Source organism: Ochotona curzoniae, unplaced genomic scaffold, assembly GCF_017591425.1.
Source record: "Ochotona curzoniae isolate NIBS_2020 unplaced genomic scaffold, NIBS_Ocur_1.0 contig_2754, whole genome shotgun sequence".
NCBI classification, from domain to species: domain Eukaryota; kingdom Metazoa; phylum Chordata; class Mammalia; order Lagomorpha; family Ochotonidae; genus Ochotona; species Ochotona curzoniae.
Genome location: NW_024465582.1, coordinates 25,997,594 through 26,016,973, shown reverse-complemented (window position 1 = coordinate 26,016,973; position 19,380 = coordinate 25,997,594). Strand labels below are relative to the sequence as shown.

Here is a 19,380-nt window from a genome sequence, read left to right as displayed (position 1 = left end):
CTTGCCACATCTTCACATGGCTGCTAACAGGTCCCTCCTCATTGTGTAGGAGGAACAGCAGGTATGGCAGGGACACTGAATGCTCACTGCATGTGTGAAGCTAATTGATGACCTGCCCAGTGTCTCTGCTGTGCTCCCGAGGCCTTCAGTTGTAGGCCCTGTGGAATTTGCTGTAATGACCATATTTTGTCCATAAGTCCTCAGCCCACATGGAAAGGACTTGTTAAGAAATACCCTTTATGCAATAATATAATATATTGACTCATGATCAGGCAGCTCTTGTTAATTGCAGTATTTAAGAACTCTCATATGTAAAACCACAAGAAAAGTTTCTACTGAAGAAAGAAGGAAGGAAAATTGTATTTTTCATGAGAAATAATCTTTTTTTTAATTTTTAACATGCCTATAGTATGACTTATAATCTTATTTCTTTCTGTACATGTCTAGAAAGTTAGAATTTGATTTCTATGCCACCTCTGGCATACATTACAGGACAAGAGACCACACCTCCTCTATCCTTCCCCTGATTTCTCTTTATCTAGCTTCCTCTGATTCTTGTTTTACTGCATGGATGTGAAACCACCTAAAGTCCTCATCAGGTGGAGAAAGAGGGTGGCCCGGAGTCGGTCTGAGTTTGAATCTTCTTCCATCTCAGACTGGTTGGCATGCTGTAACTCAGCTGGCTTTTGGTTTTCTAGGAAATAGGGGAATCTATAGGAGTTGACTTTCCATTTCCGTGAGTTCTGCCTCTGCAGAGTCAGCATGCCATGTGTCAGGAAAAAAATGAACATGTACAAACTCTTTTAGTCATTACTCACTAAACAGTGCAGAATACCCACTGTTTATGGAGCACTTATAACGTAACAGGTGTTATCTGCAATCTAGAGCAGATTTGCAGGTGTGAAAGAGAATGTGGGAAGGTTCTATGCAAATATGAGGCCATTTTTATATGAGGGCTTTGAGTCTCTGTGAAACTGAGTAAAGATACAGGGAGACCTGGAAACAGTCTCCCCAAATACTCATAGATAAGGCAGCAGATACAAACGAGAAAATGTATGAAACGTATTGACCACAGTGCCTCGTATGTTGTCTGTGTTCAAGAATCTGTTGGTGATGATGAAGGTGATATTAACGACAACGGTAGTTATCACAAGGCAGCATCAGTGGAGACCCATAGCACAGACCCTGTGCCAAAGAATGAGAAGCTGCCGGGCCACCACTAACTCCCACCCTGGCCTTCTTCACCTTGGTCCACAGGGAGTGTGGAAATGCACACGTGTCTGTGAACACACAGTCCACAGCCCACTCTACTGCATGTTCACTGCAAGGAACATCCGGGAAGGAACTGACTCCTGTTTGCATGGCCCCTGGGACCGTATTAAACTCCATCATGAAGTTAATGCATTAAAGCACTGTGTTAAGGTCATTCATTCAGCTTCTGGGAAACTCCCTTCGCTCACGCAGGTGCACCTATATTTCCTCCTAATCATGACCAGTATTTCCAGTCCTGGTTTGTGGCCACACACCTAGATAGGCAGTTTAAAAATCTGCTGAGCTTTAGAGTTCCACACAGCAAGCTCCTTCCATAAGGAGTGTGGGAAGTTCCATATGAAGAGGGAAGCCTCAAACCATAGCTACATATAAACAAGCCAGGGGGATGCCTTGATTAGCCCTTTTACTCTAGGGGCGGAGGGGATCTTGCTTCTCTGATGGGTTCAATTCCCTAGCAAACGAGTCAAGTCCCAGCTCCAACCTTCACTCAAGCCCTACTCGCCAGGGATGGAAACTGACGTGGGAGTGTTTATAGTCATGGCCCGAGGTATGGATTGAAGCCAGGGAGGGCAGGTATTATCGCACAAGTCCCCTTCCTTCTTTGTATCCTCTGCTTTCCCACAGATCCACATTGGTTCTCTCCCTTTCTGCTCTCCAGAGCTTTTCTGGCTCCCTGGGAGGGGACATTCAAGGGGCATCCATGTGAAAGAGGGGCCATGGTCACCAAGACAAAGCGCCAAAGAGGCGAGCCATGTTTGTACAACACTGCACATGCTAGTGTTGGAAGAGAAGCAACGATTTCATCTGAAAGCAGCCAAGGGCTCTGTGAAGGGCTTTTTCATGGTCTCCATGGTTACCAAGAGATTTCCCCCCCGCCCCCCACAACGATGGCACCAGCACTCTGCCTCTTTTCATCGCTCTTGACTACAGTCAGAGGCGGAAGGAAATCACTTCCTTGGGGTGCTGTTCTCTAGTTATTAAGCAATGTGCTCTGACATGTGGTCATGGATGTTTCACTACACAACACAACGCGTACACCCTGGCAGCTTCAGGAGTGAAAGGGGGCAACAGCTGGCCTGTGGACTATTTCTCCACTCCACCCCTGTCCCTTTACAACTGGACTGGCCTGGACTGAGAACAGCAGCCCAAGGGGCCAAAAAGATGGGAAAACCTGTAGAAATCGGTCTCTCTTAAGATGCCAATAGCATTTTCTCACACACATACACACATCACCTAATGATGACCAAAAAATATAAGATAGCAATTTTTAAAAAATCATTGTATAAGACTTGGCAATAGCACAGAAGCACTATTCTAAGTGCTTTGTATGGATCGACTTATTTCAAATCACAGCACATCTTTAGGAAACAAGTTTTATTATTATTTTTTGATTGTGTAGGCATCAGTGTTCCATTGCATGTCCAGGGTCATTGGTTGGGATGGAGGTGGGAAGTGAGGCACTGTTGCACAGGCAGATTGGCCCCGCCTCTGTGCTCTTGTCACACACTGCCTATCTGCCAAGGCCCCAGCTGGGGACCTGGGCCTGCTGCCCAGGGACCTGGGGTGAGGTGGACCTTGCTTTGGAGAGATGAGAACAGACAAGACCTAGAGTAGTGGTCAGCGAGGGGTTGTGGGCCTCACTGCACAAGAGCAGAGCCTTCAGAAAATGGACTCAAGATACCTGCTGGTTGTCTGGTCATGAAACTTAGACATGAATCACTTGTACACCACAGAACAGCAAAGGTGCCCCTGGTTGGAAACAAGATACCTGCCTTCTAGTTTAAGCTGTATTGCTGTGACATCAGCAATCAATGTAGACCTCAAGTTTCTGCTCTTAGAGAGGCAGGAAAGAGCTGTCATCTGTAAACATGTGTCCAGAATCAATAAGTCCTACAGACTAAGAAATTAATGGAATCAGACAACATAGATTGATATGAATCACTCAAGGGCATGATAAGGAAAGCATGGGATATTAAAAGGAAACAACCATGAAAGTGAACTTGACCAGCCAGAGCTGATGGTTGTTTCTCACCCCACCTTACCTCCTCTGAAAAGACTGAAAATACCATCACCTCCTCAGCCAAAAGGCAAGGCAAGGAGTGGTCCCTGGAGCCTCTGAGAGCCAGGATGGTAGCTGGAGCTGCAGCGAAGGGGCCTGCCTGGCAGGAACCCAGAACTTGGCAGAGGAAGGTGCTCATGGCCAGAAATAAGATGCCTTCCCTCCTTCCTCCTCCTGCTTGCCAGTTCTCCTATGTGCCAAAGCCAGGAAAAGTCCAAAGGCAAGGAGCCTAAGGCTGCTGTCCTTTGAGGTCAGCCTCAGACCAAGACACTGCCAAGAAGGGCTTGGAATGGAGAACAAAAAGAAAAATAACCCAGGTGCAGGATCATCTGGCGACCTGTGGAATCCCACTGGGCTGGGCCAAGAGATCTTGCTCTTCCACTCCTCCTCTGTCTGGGCAGAGCCTCTCCCTCCCTCTCAAAGTGCTGGCTCAGGAGCACCCCCAGAAGTACCAGGCTGGATTTGCTCAGGCGCCACTGAAAACAGCCACATTGGGCCTTCCCCTGACCTTGGCCTTCCCCTCCTGCTCTTCTTTCAGCGATTCATATCGGTGGACTCTAAAGATTAGACAACAGCCAGTAAGGAGGGCAGGGTGTGGGGATAAGGAGGAGGAGGAGGAAGATGGGGAGAAGGAAAGACAGGGAACAGGCACCCCTCTGCAAGCACTTACAAAAGAAAATACTTTAGTGATGAAATATAATCTCACACATAGCATCACTCCCAAAGCCGTTCCTTTTCTCACGTTATTCCAAGGGCACTGAGGATGGCTCTAGGATCTCAAGAGCATAAAGAGGCATGCTTCCCACACACAGGCACGTCCATTCACAGAACCTGCTCAGGGAGCTCTCGCCTGCTGCTTCAGCCCGTCCTCAACACCATTGCTGTCATCGGCCCTATTTAATCCATGAGGATTTGGAAGCTTGGAGGGCCTCACGCAAGGCCAGGATTAAGTCGAAGCATTATCTTGGCTCCCCAAATAAGACAGTGGTTAAAACCAGACTTAGATCACAGAAATGGTTAAGACTAGATGTAAGCTCCCAAATCTGCAAAAAAAAAAAAAAATCTAGATTTAAAAAGCCACAGCTGCCTAGCTCTTCTGCCTCCACAGAAGCTCAACCCCTTTGAAGGCCTTTTGGAATTTCATTCTCTACCAAGGCAATACAATGACACCATCTTTCTATTCTGTCAGCAGCAACTTACTATTTAGGGTATCAGATTTTTTTATTGCTGGGAGACAATAAACATATGTGAAAGAGTTGCAGAGAAGTAGAGACAGAGACACAGAGCTCTTCCATCTGCTGGTTCACTCTCTAAATGGCTGCCATTTGGGGGGTTGGGCCAGACCCAAGCCAGGAGCCTGGAACTCCATCCGGGTCTCCCACATGGGTAGCAGGAACTGAAGCAATTGGGCCATCATCCACTGCTTTCACAGGTGCTTTAGCAGGCAGCAGGATAGGAGACAGAGCAGCCAGGATTCGAGCCGATGTTCTGCTCTCAGTTACTAGTATCGTAAGCAACAGCTTCACGTGCTGTGTTATAGTGATGGTCCCCTGGGCAGATTGTTTAAACTCTAGAAGCTGCTTCCTCCCCAGGCCTCCTGAGTTAGAGACTTGGAGGTACTTGCGGGGTTCAAAAAATATCCACAGGAGATTCTGAGATGGGGCTGAGGTTCAAATTGTTTTCCAGGCGTGGTGTCAGGGCTTTAGGTGTTTGAATTTCTTTACTCCTACTGAGCTGTAAGATGGGTATGTTTTGTACCCCCTCCTTTCAGGTGAACAATCAGGCACAGAGAGGGTGAGTAAGCTGCTTGAGATCATAGAGGCAGTGAGTGCCAGGGCTTGGCTGAGAGCCCGGAGTGCCAGTCCTGGGCCATCGCTTGTTTACTCAGTTGTCCTCTTACAAACAGAGTGCCAATCTCTGTTAGAGGCACCCAAACCAAGCAAGAGCTAGAACTTGACAATCGTGGTGGTAGTTTCACACTGATTAATCTCATGCTTTGATATTAGCTTCTTTATTAGTTTATATATTTTTATGTTCTTGAAAGGGAGACAGATATTTCCATGGGTTTCACACCCCATACACCCACAATAGCCAGGAGTCAGGCCAAAGCCAGGAGCTAGCCACTTCATCTTTGTCTCCCATGAGGGCAGCAGGGGCCCATGCACTTGAATTATCATCTGCTGCCTCCTGGAATGCATTAGCAAAAAGCTGGATTCAAAGCAGAAATGCCAGGACTCAAATCGGCACTATGCTTTGGGATACAGGTACCATAACACCCACCCTTATCCTTGAATAGTTGTGTATTTTATAAAGAAGCAGCAAAACTATAAATGTTGGCTACCTGCTGGCATAATCTATGCATTTAAAAGCCATGATATGGGCTGCCATTGTTCAGTTCTGACTTCTCCATTTCCAGTCTAGCTCCCTGCCAAAGTAACTGGGAAAGCAGTGGAAGATGGTCCAAGTACTTGGGCCTCTCCCACCCACATGAGTGACCCAGATGAGGTTCCTGGCTCCTGGCTCCTGGTCCAGCCCTGGCCATTATGGTTATTTGAGTAGTGAACTAGCAAATGGAAGATCTCTTTCCCTCTCTGTCACTCTGCCTTTCAGATAAATATGTACATCTTTAAAAATAGGTAAATAAAAGGCACAACCTGTGTAACTAGAAGTGATGCAGATTGCAACTACCCTTTATGCCTAACATAAAAATAATGGAGGTCCCAGTGCAATAGCCTAGTGGCTAAAGTCCTCGCCTTAAACATGCAGGGATCCCATATGAGTGCCGGTTCTAATCCCAGCCACCCCATTTCCTATCCACCTCCCTGCTTGTGGCCTGGGGAAACAGTGGAGGACAGCCCAAAACTTTGGGACCCTGCACCTGTGTGGGAGACCCAGAAGGAGCTCCTGGCTCCTGGTGTCAGATTGGCTCAGCTCCAGCCATTGAGGCTGCTTGGAGAGTGAATCAACAGATAGAAGCTCTTCCTCTCTGTCCCTCCTCCTCTCTGTATATCTGCCTTTCCAATAAAAATAAATAAATCTTTTTTTTTTTTAAAAAAAGAAGTAATGGAATAAGCAGTAGTGGATACATAGACCTGCCCTTCCCCTCCTCTTAGATGGGCAAGAAGATGGTGAGAAGGTGTATTTGTCACAGGTGCTCTGTTTATCACACAAGCTCATTTTCCGTGGCTCTTTTCCCAGATCAATTGTAGGGCCCCCCTTCATTTTGGAAGCCTTCACTTCATAACATTTCTAAGACCTTCTCTTTTCCCCTTGTTTTTTAGTGCTATATTTCTTTTTTATATAATGCACAAGATACAGATGCAATTCTTACACTATCCATTTCCTTTTTTTTTTAATGAAAAAAAAATGTTTCGCATGATGCAGTTCCTCAGCCTCAAGGATTTCCCCTTCCACCCTCCCGTCTACTGCCTTCACACACACCTTTTTCTCCTGCATGGTAACGGCAGTTTAGTCCCTCAACCACAGTCGTGAGTCCGTCATTCTGCTGTTGAAGTGTGTGCTGACATTGTAGGAATAGAGAACGGTATCAAGTCCAGCTCAGACCATCTTCTTAAGTGACTGCTCCCCGACCAACTGCTTCTCTCTGGCTTTCTCCTGCAGGCTCCTCACGGTTCTGTTGCAGCAGTCAAGCCTCAGTGAGATCAACCACCAGGACAACGAGGTGAGTCTGCACGGGCTGGAGCAGCAGGTGGAAGGGGAGGCTCCACAGAGTCTCCTCTGCAAAGGCACGAGGAGGGGATGCACCACGTAGCTGCGCCTCTCCTCTGAAATGGAAGCCTGTATCCACACACTAATCCTCAGGCAGCCGTGTGTCCCTGCCGTGGGTGTGGACAGTGTCTAACAGGAAAGGATTTACTACATTAAGAGCTTAAGCATTTGTCACACAACTGAAATTTTGTAATTTCCCTCTGGATATTGAGAAATCAATATTGCTCTCCTGTCTTCTAAAGTCCCAGAGGCTTAGGTGGCAAACGATGGCTCCTGACATGCTCTGAGTGACAGATCATAGAGCGAGCCTAGTTCATCACACCTGCTCCAGGGGGCCATATTAACCAGAGACCACACTTGCCTTTTCCTGCATGGTGCAAACATAGCACTGTAAAAGTCACTTGAAAAGATGGTTCGGTGCCCTCTTTGGAGAAGCAGAGAGAGAGAGAGAGAAAGCATCCATTTGCTCATTGGATATGCTCCTCAAATGCCCACAACATCCGAGGCTGCTAGATGTCTCACCTGGATGGCAGGTACTCAATTACTGAAGCCCTCACCTGCTCCCTCCCGGGAGCAGGAGCATTAGCAGGAGGCTGAAGTCAGGAGCCAGAGCAGGGAATCAAACCCAGGCACCGGAATGGGGGACAGCTAAGCTAAGCATTGCCTCCCATTCAGCACTAATGAGCGACATGCTGAACAGGATAGGATGAGACAGAGTTGCTTCCAAGAAGTTAGGATCTTGTTATATCTACCTAGCACTTTCAAAAAGCAACGCCGTCTTTGATTAGCCAACTTGACCACCTTAGCAAGCTTCATAAGCTGATTTGAATACCTGGGTTTTAATAGAGTTGGATTTGTCTTTTTAATAGATGTGCATTTTGTTTGCACATTAGAAACAACATGTGACATTTTAAGTCTAGCAGTGTTAAAGGTGCCCATCCTGAATATACAAGGCGATACTATTTTCTTTTAAAAAAATGTTTATTTTTATTGGAAAGGCAGATCTACAAGACAGAAAACAGGACAGAGAGATATTCTATCTGCTGGTTTATTCCCCAAGTGGCCACAACGGCCGGAGCTGAACCAATCTGAAGCCAGGAGCTTCTTCCATGTCTCCCACGTGGGTGCATGATCACAGTCTCTAGTGCTTTCCCAGGCCACAAGCAGGGAGCTGGGTGGGAATGAAGCAGCCAGGACATAAACCTGCGCCCATATGGGATCCCAGCATATTTAAGAGGAGGATTCAGCCACTGAGCCATTGCACCAGGCCCACTGTGATACTATTTTCAAGGAACCATCTTGCTTGCTTGAATAATCAAGGAGGGAAGACTAGCCTCGCAATGGCTTTCTCCTGGCTCGACCCCATCCTCCACTGCCAGGGGCCTCCTGACCATAGGGCCACCCCCACTCATGATGGCCCAAAAAAACCCTTGGATCATGATCTGGGCCTGAGGCCAGCCACCTCCCACTTTGGGAGGTCACACACTGCTTCCATTCCCCAGATCGTCAGTGTCCTGAGGCAACCCTTGAAGGAGAGACGCTGGCACCAGTTAACTTCTGCTTTAGAAATGAGAACCAGAGATGAGAATGTACTCATTGCTGCTGTGTGCAAGTGGAAAACTGGAGTGGCTGTCGTTTGTGTCAGCAGATAATGGGCCCCCAGATTGCTGACAAGGTGCCAACCCTGCCACCTCCTTCAATCCCTGCTTGCACCCCCTCGTAAATCAATCAATAACTAACCTCGGACTTCTGTGGAAAGTTACAGATTCAGTTGTTCTCCTCCTGCAGCTCAAGTCCAGGTTCAATCTCAAACTCCATCCTACCCTATCTGAGTCAACCTCCCCCAGCAAAGCCACAGTTTCCAATTTTCCCCACCCTGGGAGGCCCTAGGTTAGTGGAGACTATGGAAGTAATGGTAGACCTTTCTAAAAGTGGTCCTTGAAGCACCTGCAGATGATATTGGCAAATACTGGAAAAGGCTCCAGTTCCATCTCATGCAAAATGACATCGGGAGAAGTTTTCTGCTCTTACAATAGCATTGTCTGAAAGACCAGGCCCAACAGAGCAGGTGTCGCAAATGGACACTTCTGGGATGGTGGTGGATGTCCACATCTTTAACAGAAGCTCCAGTTAGAGTCCTTATTCAACTCTCCATCCAGCTTCCTGCCAGTGTGCACCTGGGAGGCAACAGGTGATGGTCGATGTACCTGGGGCTCTGTCATCTCTAAGGAGATCTGGATTGAATTTGGGGGAGTTGATTTAGTGAATTTAGTTGAATTAGTTGAATTAATGAAGTTAGTTGAATTTAGTGAATTAGTTGAATTTGGGGGAGTGAATTAGTGAATGAGATCCTCTCTCCTCTCTCTTTCTCTCTCTCCCTGATTTTCACATAAACTTAAAGAAAAACAAATAAATCTTGTAGCAAAAAAAATCACATTTGAAAAGGGACACTCCACACCCACTGTCACACCTTCTTCTTCCTTCAGCTCATGTTATAGCATGTCTGAAATCTGTCAACACCAGCTCCTAATGCTTGACTGTGTTTTTACATAGCCTTTTATGTAATATATACTACATAGATTTTATATATCAATGCTTATCAAAATATATTGACATATAGCATCTACATGCCTGAGGGGTCTTCAAAATGTTCACAAAAATGCGTATTATTGGGGAAAAACATGCGTTTTTGAAATTTTATATCAATTTTAATTCCATTTTTCATGACCTGTTAAGACTGCCGCACACACACGTGCGCATGCGCGCGCGCACACACACACACACACACACACACACACACACACGCATACACAAGGTGTGTGCATCAACATATCCGTCGCTGCTGTGAGCCAACTGAGAGATAAGGAAAACTGGAGGGGAAAGCACACAGCTCGAGCTATCTTCTGTTGCTCGGGTGGAGTCTCTTCCTTTGGCTTCTTGATGTTTTGAACAATCTCCTCCCACTCCCTCCTCCCAGTGCTTGTTCCACGAGCTCCAAGCATGGCGCAGCCTCCGTCGTGTAAAGGGCTGGGGAGCAACAGTCAAAACAGACACACACACACACACACACACACACACACACTCTGCACCGGCTAACCACCAAGAAGCCAAAGCAGACAAGCTTAAAACAGCAGGGGAAAAGGTGACTTCAAGGTGATGAAACATTTCGGTTTCCTAATGAAAAGAAGACAGAACACGGAATACACTGTGCAATGTAATGAAATTACCTCCCGGAAGAAGCGGAAGGAATCCCAAGCTTATCTCAATAGTGGTTGAAATGGAATAGTCAGTAGAAACCGGATTCCATTCATAGATATGTTGGTTGAAGATGAAAACTAAACAATAGGGAGATGGAGGTAAGAAGAAAGTTAGCCTGAAGCCGTTGTTTATCTGCTCAAGCCAAGCGAATGGTTTATATCCAGAAGGTGAACATCACTTTACAGGTTGTCCTAAACTAGCTCAGTTACTTGAAATAATTCGGTGTGTTGTTAGTTTTTCATACATATAACTCATATGTGAATACATTTGCTTTTTAAAAATTTAAATGTTACAAGTAATGGGGTAGGCATTTTGCCTAGCAATTGGGACTGCTACATCCCCAGTAAGAATGCCTAGGTTTAAATCCTGGGTCCACTTCCAATCCCAGCCTCCTGTTAATGCACACACTAGCAGTTAGAAGGGCCAGAATGTCACTATCCCCCATGGCAGAGACCTGGATTGAGTTCTAAACTCCAAGGTTTGGCTTACTCCTAGCCCTGGCTGTTAAGGGCATTTGGGTTGTAACCCAGCAATGGGAGCTCTCTCTCTCTCTGTCTCTCTCTCTTTCTTGGTGCCTGTCTGCCTCTCACATAAAATAAATATCACAAGCAATACTAGAAAGTCCTGGACAACTTCCAACTTCTCTTTCTTGGTACTTAAATACCCACATATCCATGGAAACTAAGGAGCACTACATAAAAGGAATTGTCCCGTATGCTGTTGTGCAACTTTGTGTTGCCTTAGGCGTATGTCTTTGATCTGGCCCACCTCTTTCAATGGCTTCCTGGTATACCATGTCAAGAGAATACCTGTTTACTTAGCTATCCTCTTATGAATGAGAATTTAGACTGTCTCTAGGATTCCATCATCATAAACATCAATTTCGAAAGTATTCTTATGCAAGCCTTCTTGAGTACCTTATGCAAGTGTTTCTCCTGAAGAATTATTGAGTAATGAAGGATATATTTTTTAATACACACCTCTTTGTTGTTTCCTCAAAACAACTGTATTAATTCCTAGTACACGAGGGGCTCTATTTTCAAGTCATTTCCAGATTTTTTTTATTCTTTCTGATTCTTGAGGTTGTGCATTCTTTCATAGATATGATGGTCTTTTCTTAGATTTTTGTTTGTTGATTTGCCAATTTCACCTTCTACGCACTGATCCATCGAGTAACTTGTCTTTCGACTCATAGAAGCATGTTGAATAAATTAATATTAATCCTTTGGGTTTTTGCTGGCTTATAATTTTTTCCCCCAGGTTATTGTTTATTTTAGAACTGTTCATAGTGACTTTTCTTCTACAGGAAATTCAAAATATAAGATCAGAATGGTCCTTCTGTGGGCTTCGATGTCCTTCTAAAGAACAACTTGATTCTAGCATGCTACATTTTCTTTTTCTCTGTTAAAAAAATATTTTCTCACGCTTTTTTTTTTAATGTGGTTTCAATTCTGAACTCTTTGTTCTGTTCCAAGGATCTGCTTGCTTTCCTGTTTCATTAGCCACACAACTTGATGACAAAGTGACTTCTTTAGAAGCTATCTGCATTGCAGAGCTTGATGCTGTGGGAAAGGCGAGGTGTGGGTCACATTGCTGTTCGTGATCTTGTTCTTTAAGTCAGTATCTCAAGGGACTCCTTCACCTAGAGAGAGGCGTGCCTCTTGCAGCTACCGGGAGTAAAAAGTGCCTGAACAGCTAGAACTAGCTCTCAGCTTTAGACACAAAGACCCTCACCTAAAGAGCGCGGATGAGGGTTTGCTTGGAAGGTTTAACGCATGTATCTAGAAAAAGCAGATGCTCGTGACATTCGGGATATGTGGCCAATCTTGTGCGCTGTGTGTAAGCACATTTCTGGGAGCGGCCTGACAGCACAGATGTCCATCATAATGGCACTCAGAGAAAATAATCCCAATCTGCAAAAACAGATGTGAACTGCTGGATGTAATTCTTAGCTCTGTGCCCACTTGGCACCTTCCTAAGATCTAACCATAAGCAGTGCCCTAAAGGCAAAATTAGAAGCCCCAGTCCCTCATGCTAGAAATCTTTTAACTCTACAGGTAGGAAAAGACAAAAAAAGAAAGCAAGTTTCACGGTGCACCAGGATTTTTGTTATGAAACTGAACACATTTTAAAAAATAGAAAATGGGGTAGGGTCGCTACTGCTTAGGAAGCCTGTTAGGCATCTCCCTGTGGTGCAGAGGTACATGTGTCCTTTTGTCTTTGTGTTTTTAGACTCTAACTCGGTAACTTGGACATAGTATGACTCGATAAAGACAAGTAAGTTCGAGCAAAAGCCCTACTATTTTACGTTACAATCCTTTCTCCCTTTGTCTTGTTGATAACTCCAATGCCCAGACTTGACTCCAGGTGACTTTTATTTTCAAAATTTACTTAAAAAAAAATAAGATTTGGGGGCCTGCATTATGGCACAGCATCTTAAGCCATTGCCAGCAATGCCACATCCTGTGTGAGTGCCGGTTCAAGTCTTACTTGCTCCACTTCTGATCCAGCTCCCTGCTAATGTGTCTGAGAAGACAGTGGAGAAAGGTGCACATATCCCACTTACATGGGAAACCCCAAAGAAGTTCCTGGCTCCTGACTTTGGCCCATGCCTGGAAACCATTTGAGGAGTGACCCCCCCCCCCCCGCCAACTGCTTTCGAAAAAATAATAATCACATCTTTTTCTCTAAAAAGGTCAGATTTTACATCATTTAAGATCCTCAAAGCATGTTATGTAGGGTTTGGTATTGAATAGCAGGTTAATCTGCTGCTTACAAGGCTGTCATCCTATATGGGAGTGTTCTGATTCAAGTCCCAGCTGACCCACTTTTGTTGCACCTTCCTGCAAATTGCACTTGGGAGATCAGCGAATTGTGGTCCAGAAACTTGGATCTCTAGCACCCATGTAGGAGGCAAAGAAGGGGTTCCTGACGCCTAGCTTCAGTCTGGCCCGTAGTGGCTATTGCAGCCATCTAGAGAATGATCCGATGGATGGAAGCACTCTCTCCTCATGCCTTTCTGTACTTAAAATAAATAACTGTATAAATATATATTTTTAAAATTCTCTGTAGACTCCCCAGCAGGTGTCTTTATACCATGTCTGTGTGATGGACACTGTCTATGCGCTAGTGACTCCTATGGGTCCCTTCCCAGAAAAATACTTGCATTTTCATAAAATTAAATATATGAATTAAAAGTAAACTAATTATATTGACATAGAATAAATCTATAATTATCCAATGCATATTTTTACTAATGCATTAAAATTTGCTGTTAGAACTAAAAACTGCAATTTTGAAATAGTGATCCATGTAAATATATATTTTTAATTTAGCTAAGAGACAGAAAAACACACAGAGAACTCCCATCTGCTGATTCATTCCCCAAATGTCTGTCTTGGCTGGGACTGCATCAGGGCTGGAGGTGAGAGCCAAGAGCACAATCCCAGTCTCCCACCCAACAAGGAGGGCAGAGGTTCAAGGACTCCGGCCATTACCACTACCTCCCCGTCCTTGCCTAAGTAAGAAGTTAGAAATAAGAGCCAAACCCTGAAATCGAACCCTGCTGCTCAAAAGAGGGTCGCGGGTGCCTTCATGGCTAGGCTAAGTAACATTTGAGGTGTCTGTACTAGCTATGTGATACACAAGCATCTGTAATTTATGTGGGTGACAAAGTCATGAGTGCACCATTGTGGGTTGTGGCTTATTTCAGAAGAAGATGCTAACTTTCAATTAGAAGTCAGTGAAAATAAATGTGTGGTTTATTTCTCTAATGCATATTCACATAAATCCTTATTTCTATTGATGATTACAGTCCTCCCTAGGAAGGGGGAAAAAAAAAAAAACACACAATCTTCCAGAAACTTTTAGAGCAATGAGTGGAATCATTCTTTGGCCTTCCAAAGAGAACTGTGTGAAACAGGAGAATAGCTACTGTGCTCAATCCACAAATATTTGCTCACTACCTTTCATGTCGCCTGTAGGCTTCAGCCATGCCCTGAGAGCTAGCAGTTTTGTGCACAGTAATGGAGGTGCTCTGTCCAATTGAAAAATAAACATAGCAGGGGCAGGCATTGTGGCCTGCAGGGCTCATAGAGCCATATGGATGCTGGTTCGTATCCTGGCTGCTCCACTTTCCATCCAGTTCCCTGATAATATACCTGGGAAAGCCATGGGAGATGGTCCAAGTGATTGAGCACCTACACCCATGTTGGGGACTCAGGTGAAGCTCATGGCTTTGTCGTGGCCACTCCTGGCTATGACAACCATCTAAGGAATAAGCCAGCAGATGGAAGATCTCTCTCTCTCTCTCTCTCTGACTCAAACTTTCAACCAAATAAATCTTTTAAAAGATGAAAAATAAATATAACAATTTATGCAACAATGTTCAATCTGTTCTTGTTAGAATTTTCCTATACTTCCATGACCTATGCTCATTTTATTGCTTTCCTATACTAGTTCTTCATTTAAATTATGGAAATCTCCATGCTGAGACTTACTAAAATCAGAAATATTATTTTGTTATTTTTATGGGGACAAGGAGTTCTTGAAGAATAGTGTTATACATAAACCTTTCTAGTATCTTCAAATCTGTCATCAGATTATCTTTTATCTCCAGTCAGAATCTTTAAGTTTTTGTTTTTTATTATTTACTTGAGAGGTGGCATCAAAAATAAAGCGAGAGGGAGGGGGAGAAGGAAATCCCACCCACTGATTTACTCTGCAGATGACTGACAGTGGAATGGCTGGGGCCTGAACCAGAAACCATAGGGGGTGCTGGCACTGCAGGCAGTGGCTCAACCCACTGTGCTATAAAATAGGCCCTTCAGTCCTAGTCAGCTGTTGCAGAGCACTCCAAACACACAAAAATGCAGGGGAAGGGGTGGAATTTACTAATCTTTCTGATTTATGACTATAAGTCTTTCAGGTAAAAAGTAAAGAAAATGGATGTTATTACTCTTTTTCTAACACCATCTAGTTTTTTAAAATGTATTTGTTTCTTTTAAATGTAGAGTTACAGGGAGAGAAAGAGAGAGAATAAGTTCCATCTGCTGGTTTATTCCCCAGATGGTGGCACCAGCCAGAAATGGACCAACCAAAGCCAGAAGCCAGGAGCTTCCTCCAGGTCTTGCATTTGCACGCAAGGGACTCAAGCACTAAAGCCATCTTCTGCTGCTTTCCCAATTATATTTGCAGGGAGCGAGATTGAAAATGGAGCAGCTGAAATACCAACCAGCACCCATATGAACTAGCCACAAATTACCCTATGTGTTACAGTGCAAAATCCATGCCTAATTTTTTTTAAAGTGTTTAAAAATATGTAACTCCTTCCAATTCTTTGTGTAAGAGACCTTGTAAACTTTTGTATTGGGGGAGGGGTGGTCATAAGTGGTTGGGAAAGTAGCAGTATGTGGGCCCAGCACAATAGCCTAGTGGCTAAATCCTTACCTTGCAATTTCACATGAGTGCCAGTTTGTGTCCTGGCTGCTCCACTTTCATCCAGCTTCCTGCTTGTGGCCTGGGAAGGCAGTAGAGGATGGCTAAAGCCTTGGGACGCTGCACCCATGTGGGAGACCAGGAAGAATCTCCTGACTTAGGATTGGCTCAGCTCTGACCATTGTGACCACTTGGGGAGTGATACAGTGGATGGAAGATCTCTTTCTCTCTACAAATCTGACTTTCCAATAAAAGCAAATGTCTTCTTAAACAAGAAATTAATAGTATGTGAATTTTTAAATATCAACAGAGCTGCACCAGTCTTCAATGGAATTCTAGCTCCCTCAGAGTATTTAGAATCATATTATTGACCTCTCAGCTGCCTGCCATACTTCTGTCCCCTGGTGCACCAAGAAATGGCTACACTAAGACCCCAGCCCCGTCTACAAGTGCAGTTCTAAAACATGAAAACTGCCCAGCACTCAATCAGATTTCTGGTGCAGTAAAACACACACACACACACACACACACACACACACACACACACACACACACACACACACACACACACAAACTTTGGGGCTTGCAAGCTGTCAACTGAGATGGCTGTGGCTTACACTCCAGGCAGATAGAGTCAGTGGCAAAAGGGCATCCTAGCAAGCACCCAAATAGTTAGAACGCACACTTAGTCCCGTCAGCCATCTACAAACCAACCCTACGTCCACTGAAGTATCATATTCCCTTCCAGCCTGGAGAGCTCACCTTCTGAACTAAATTTGAGTGCTTCTGGGTGGTTTTGACAGGTACCTGTCACCAGAGCCATCAAAGTGTTCGCTGCAAGGTGCTTGTGAATGGCTCCTAGGTGTTCGGTTCCCGCACAGTTCTCAGCGGGGCCTCCACAGTCTGAATACAGGAACCTTCAGGTGCCCAACAGACTCTGATTTCCTATTCTCAGGGATCCTTGATAAGGTGCAATTCACAAATCACATTCTTGTGGCAACTACTTCCTGCACACTCATTCTGCGATCGGTGCAGCGGTGAGCTTGTCAGAGGACCTGTCTTCCTACACGCTATAGCTTACCTCTGGCTTCCGTGGCTGCTCGCAGGGCACACCCGTGCTCATGAGAGTCACGGAGCACAAGGGCAGTGCCTGCGGGCGTGGGGGAAGCTGAAGGAGGCAAGTGTAAGAAAAAGTTCCCAAACAAAGAGTGTTAGGCAATGCCAACCTCTGCCCTCCAGCTGCTTTTGAAAGTTTTGGTTTTCGTATTATTTCCTCTAAGAGGATTTATTTTTATTTCTCATTAGCTCAACTGAAAAAATAAAAAGCTACAGGAAATGACGCTTGACCAAATATGTCTTCAGATGGCTTATATTGTAATAGTATTTAGAGAAGTAAGGAAGTAACTCAAGCCTTGGGTTTAGTCCATTCAGAGGACTGGCACTTGTTTCTACAGGTGCACCCAAATTCAGAGTGGACTGAGAAAAGAAATAACTATGTATATATGTGTATACACACACACACACACACACACACACACGTGTGTGTGAGAGAGAGAGAGAACAAAAATAAAAATTTGCTGACTGTTTTTAGAAAGAGCCTAGAGGGCCATGCCAGATACAATAATGTATGGAGGTAACCTTATCCCTTGGGGGAACCCCAGCTGAGAAAGTCAGCAGACCTTGAATCCAGCTAAAAATCCCTAAGGGAAAAGCTTTTCAGAACCTGAGCTCATTTTTACCCAGCATGATGGGTGAAAAGGAAATTTTTCTCTCCAGGGTCAGAGAAACCTGGATTTGAAATCCCGTCTCTACCTGGCCTCAATGAGCAACTTAGTGAACCTGTGCTTCAGTTTCTTGACCTGTAAAATAGGCCATAAGCCTGGCTGCTACTTAGGATTATTGCAAAGAGTCCATGAGATAATACATATTAAGCCCTTAGAACCAAGTTTACCAAAACACACAGGAGCTGGGCTACAGGGCATTTTGTTCTGGTTTTCAATGGGCAAGTCTTAAAGCTTGGCAACTGTGTTTCTGAATCCAAAAAAAAAAAAAAACACCTCATTAGTTGACTGTGATTGAACTCATTTTCTCACGGACTTGACACATCACTGGATCACATTTCTTTGTGAGGTCCTTGCCTTCTGCCTTCACCTTAGACCGCAGGAGATGGAAAAGATCCTATAGGAGCACTAAACAGAGATGTAAACAAGTTTCCATTGATGAGTCGGTAGCAAAGATTATGTTAAACAAGATCCTTTTCCAAAAGGAGAATTCAACTGTGCTTTTCCTTCTGATGCACATGATTTCAAAAAGCAATGCCACATTTAAGGGGAGAAAAGCAGTCCAAACAAAAAAGTTAGAAAGCCACTCGTTGAATAGGTGTCTGTTTAGTATGGACAATGTACCCGGTATTATTTCAGCCTCTAGGGGTGCAGGAGGGCAGACAAGGACCCAGAACTCATGAAGCTGGTACCCAAGTCATTAAAAAGATCATTCGATGGTTTTAATTCTGAGTATGGTTGGCACTTCATGCTGAAGCCTTTACTTCTGAAACTAACGGCACTCGCTCAGAAATGGGAAAGGAGAAATTTGCGCACGATGAGAAGAACTGGATTCCCCAGAGATGTCTGATCCTGGTGAGCCCAATTAAAAAGGAAAGGAACCGCCCCCCCCCACCACCAAAAGTGAGCCCTTCTGAGAGCTGGATGTGCCATTGCTTTTAGACCAGCCTTTTCCATGTGGAACCAATTTTTTTTTTTTTTTTTGAAATACACTCAAGAGTTTATCTGGAGGCTTGGGGTTATATGGCACTTGAAACCTGACGCGTAAAAAGCAGACCATAATTAAGGGCTTTCAAATATGAAACTGGCTGAGGAGATTTAGTATTCCAACCTCTGTGTGTCCACCCCCCCGCCACCCGCCATCACCAAACCTCAAGTCCCAGATTCAGTTCCCTGCTCACTTGCACAGCCTTCAGAACTTCTTCTAGAACCCAGCCTCTGCTTCTAGAAAACAAGGAACAACTGCACCTGGCACGGCTGGCTAACCGCTATAGTAAACAATCCCAAGTTGCTCTGGGGCCTGACATGATAAAAACCTATTTCCTGCTCACATCACAGTCCAGGGCTGGCTGGCAGCGTGGCCCTCTTCTCGCTCTTCACCAGGGAAACCAAGCTTTCTGATCTCATGTTCTCTGCCTCTTCTAGGCTCTTGTCCTCCCCTATTTCAAGTGTCAGGAGAGGAAAGAAAAAGCAAGGACGATCACAGGGGTTTTGTTTGTTAGGCCAGTCCTGAAGGGATTTTCCACGGCTTCCATCCAGGTTCCCAGATGCAGCCACACAGCTGCCTGTGTCTGCAGTTGCCACCTGACCGTGTCCACTGGAGGAACAGAAAACAGAGTAGAAGTCACCATGACACTTACAGGAACAGAAAACAGAGTAGAAGCCACCGTAGCACCTACAGGAGGCTGTCTGGAACACTGAGATAACACACTGGAGAGCTCCTGGAGGTCCCTGGATTGATCACGACTAGCTCTAGAACAAGGCCCGCCTGCTCCCTGTGGCTCATTCTCCTGAAAGGAGCAAAGACAGGGCAGTGCCTCCTGTCTTTCTGTTCCCTAAAGAAAT

At 44.9% G+C, this 19,380-nt stretch overlaps 1 protein-coding gene across 1 annotated transcript in view; it reads left to right on the top strand.

Annotated features, from left to right (window-relative positions):
- The window catches only part of ANKRD55 (ankyrin repeat domain 55), a 167,068-nt gene that overhangs the window by 110,533 nt on the left and 37,155 nt on the right, over window positions 1–19,380 (top strand). Inside the window, exon 7 of the mRNA XM_040977549.1 lies at window positions 6,953–7,013. Within this exon, the coding sequence (XP_040833483.1) occupies window positions 6,953–7,013 (61 nt within the window). The remainder of the gene's footprint in view (window positions 1–6,952; window positions 7,014–19,380) is intronic.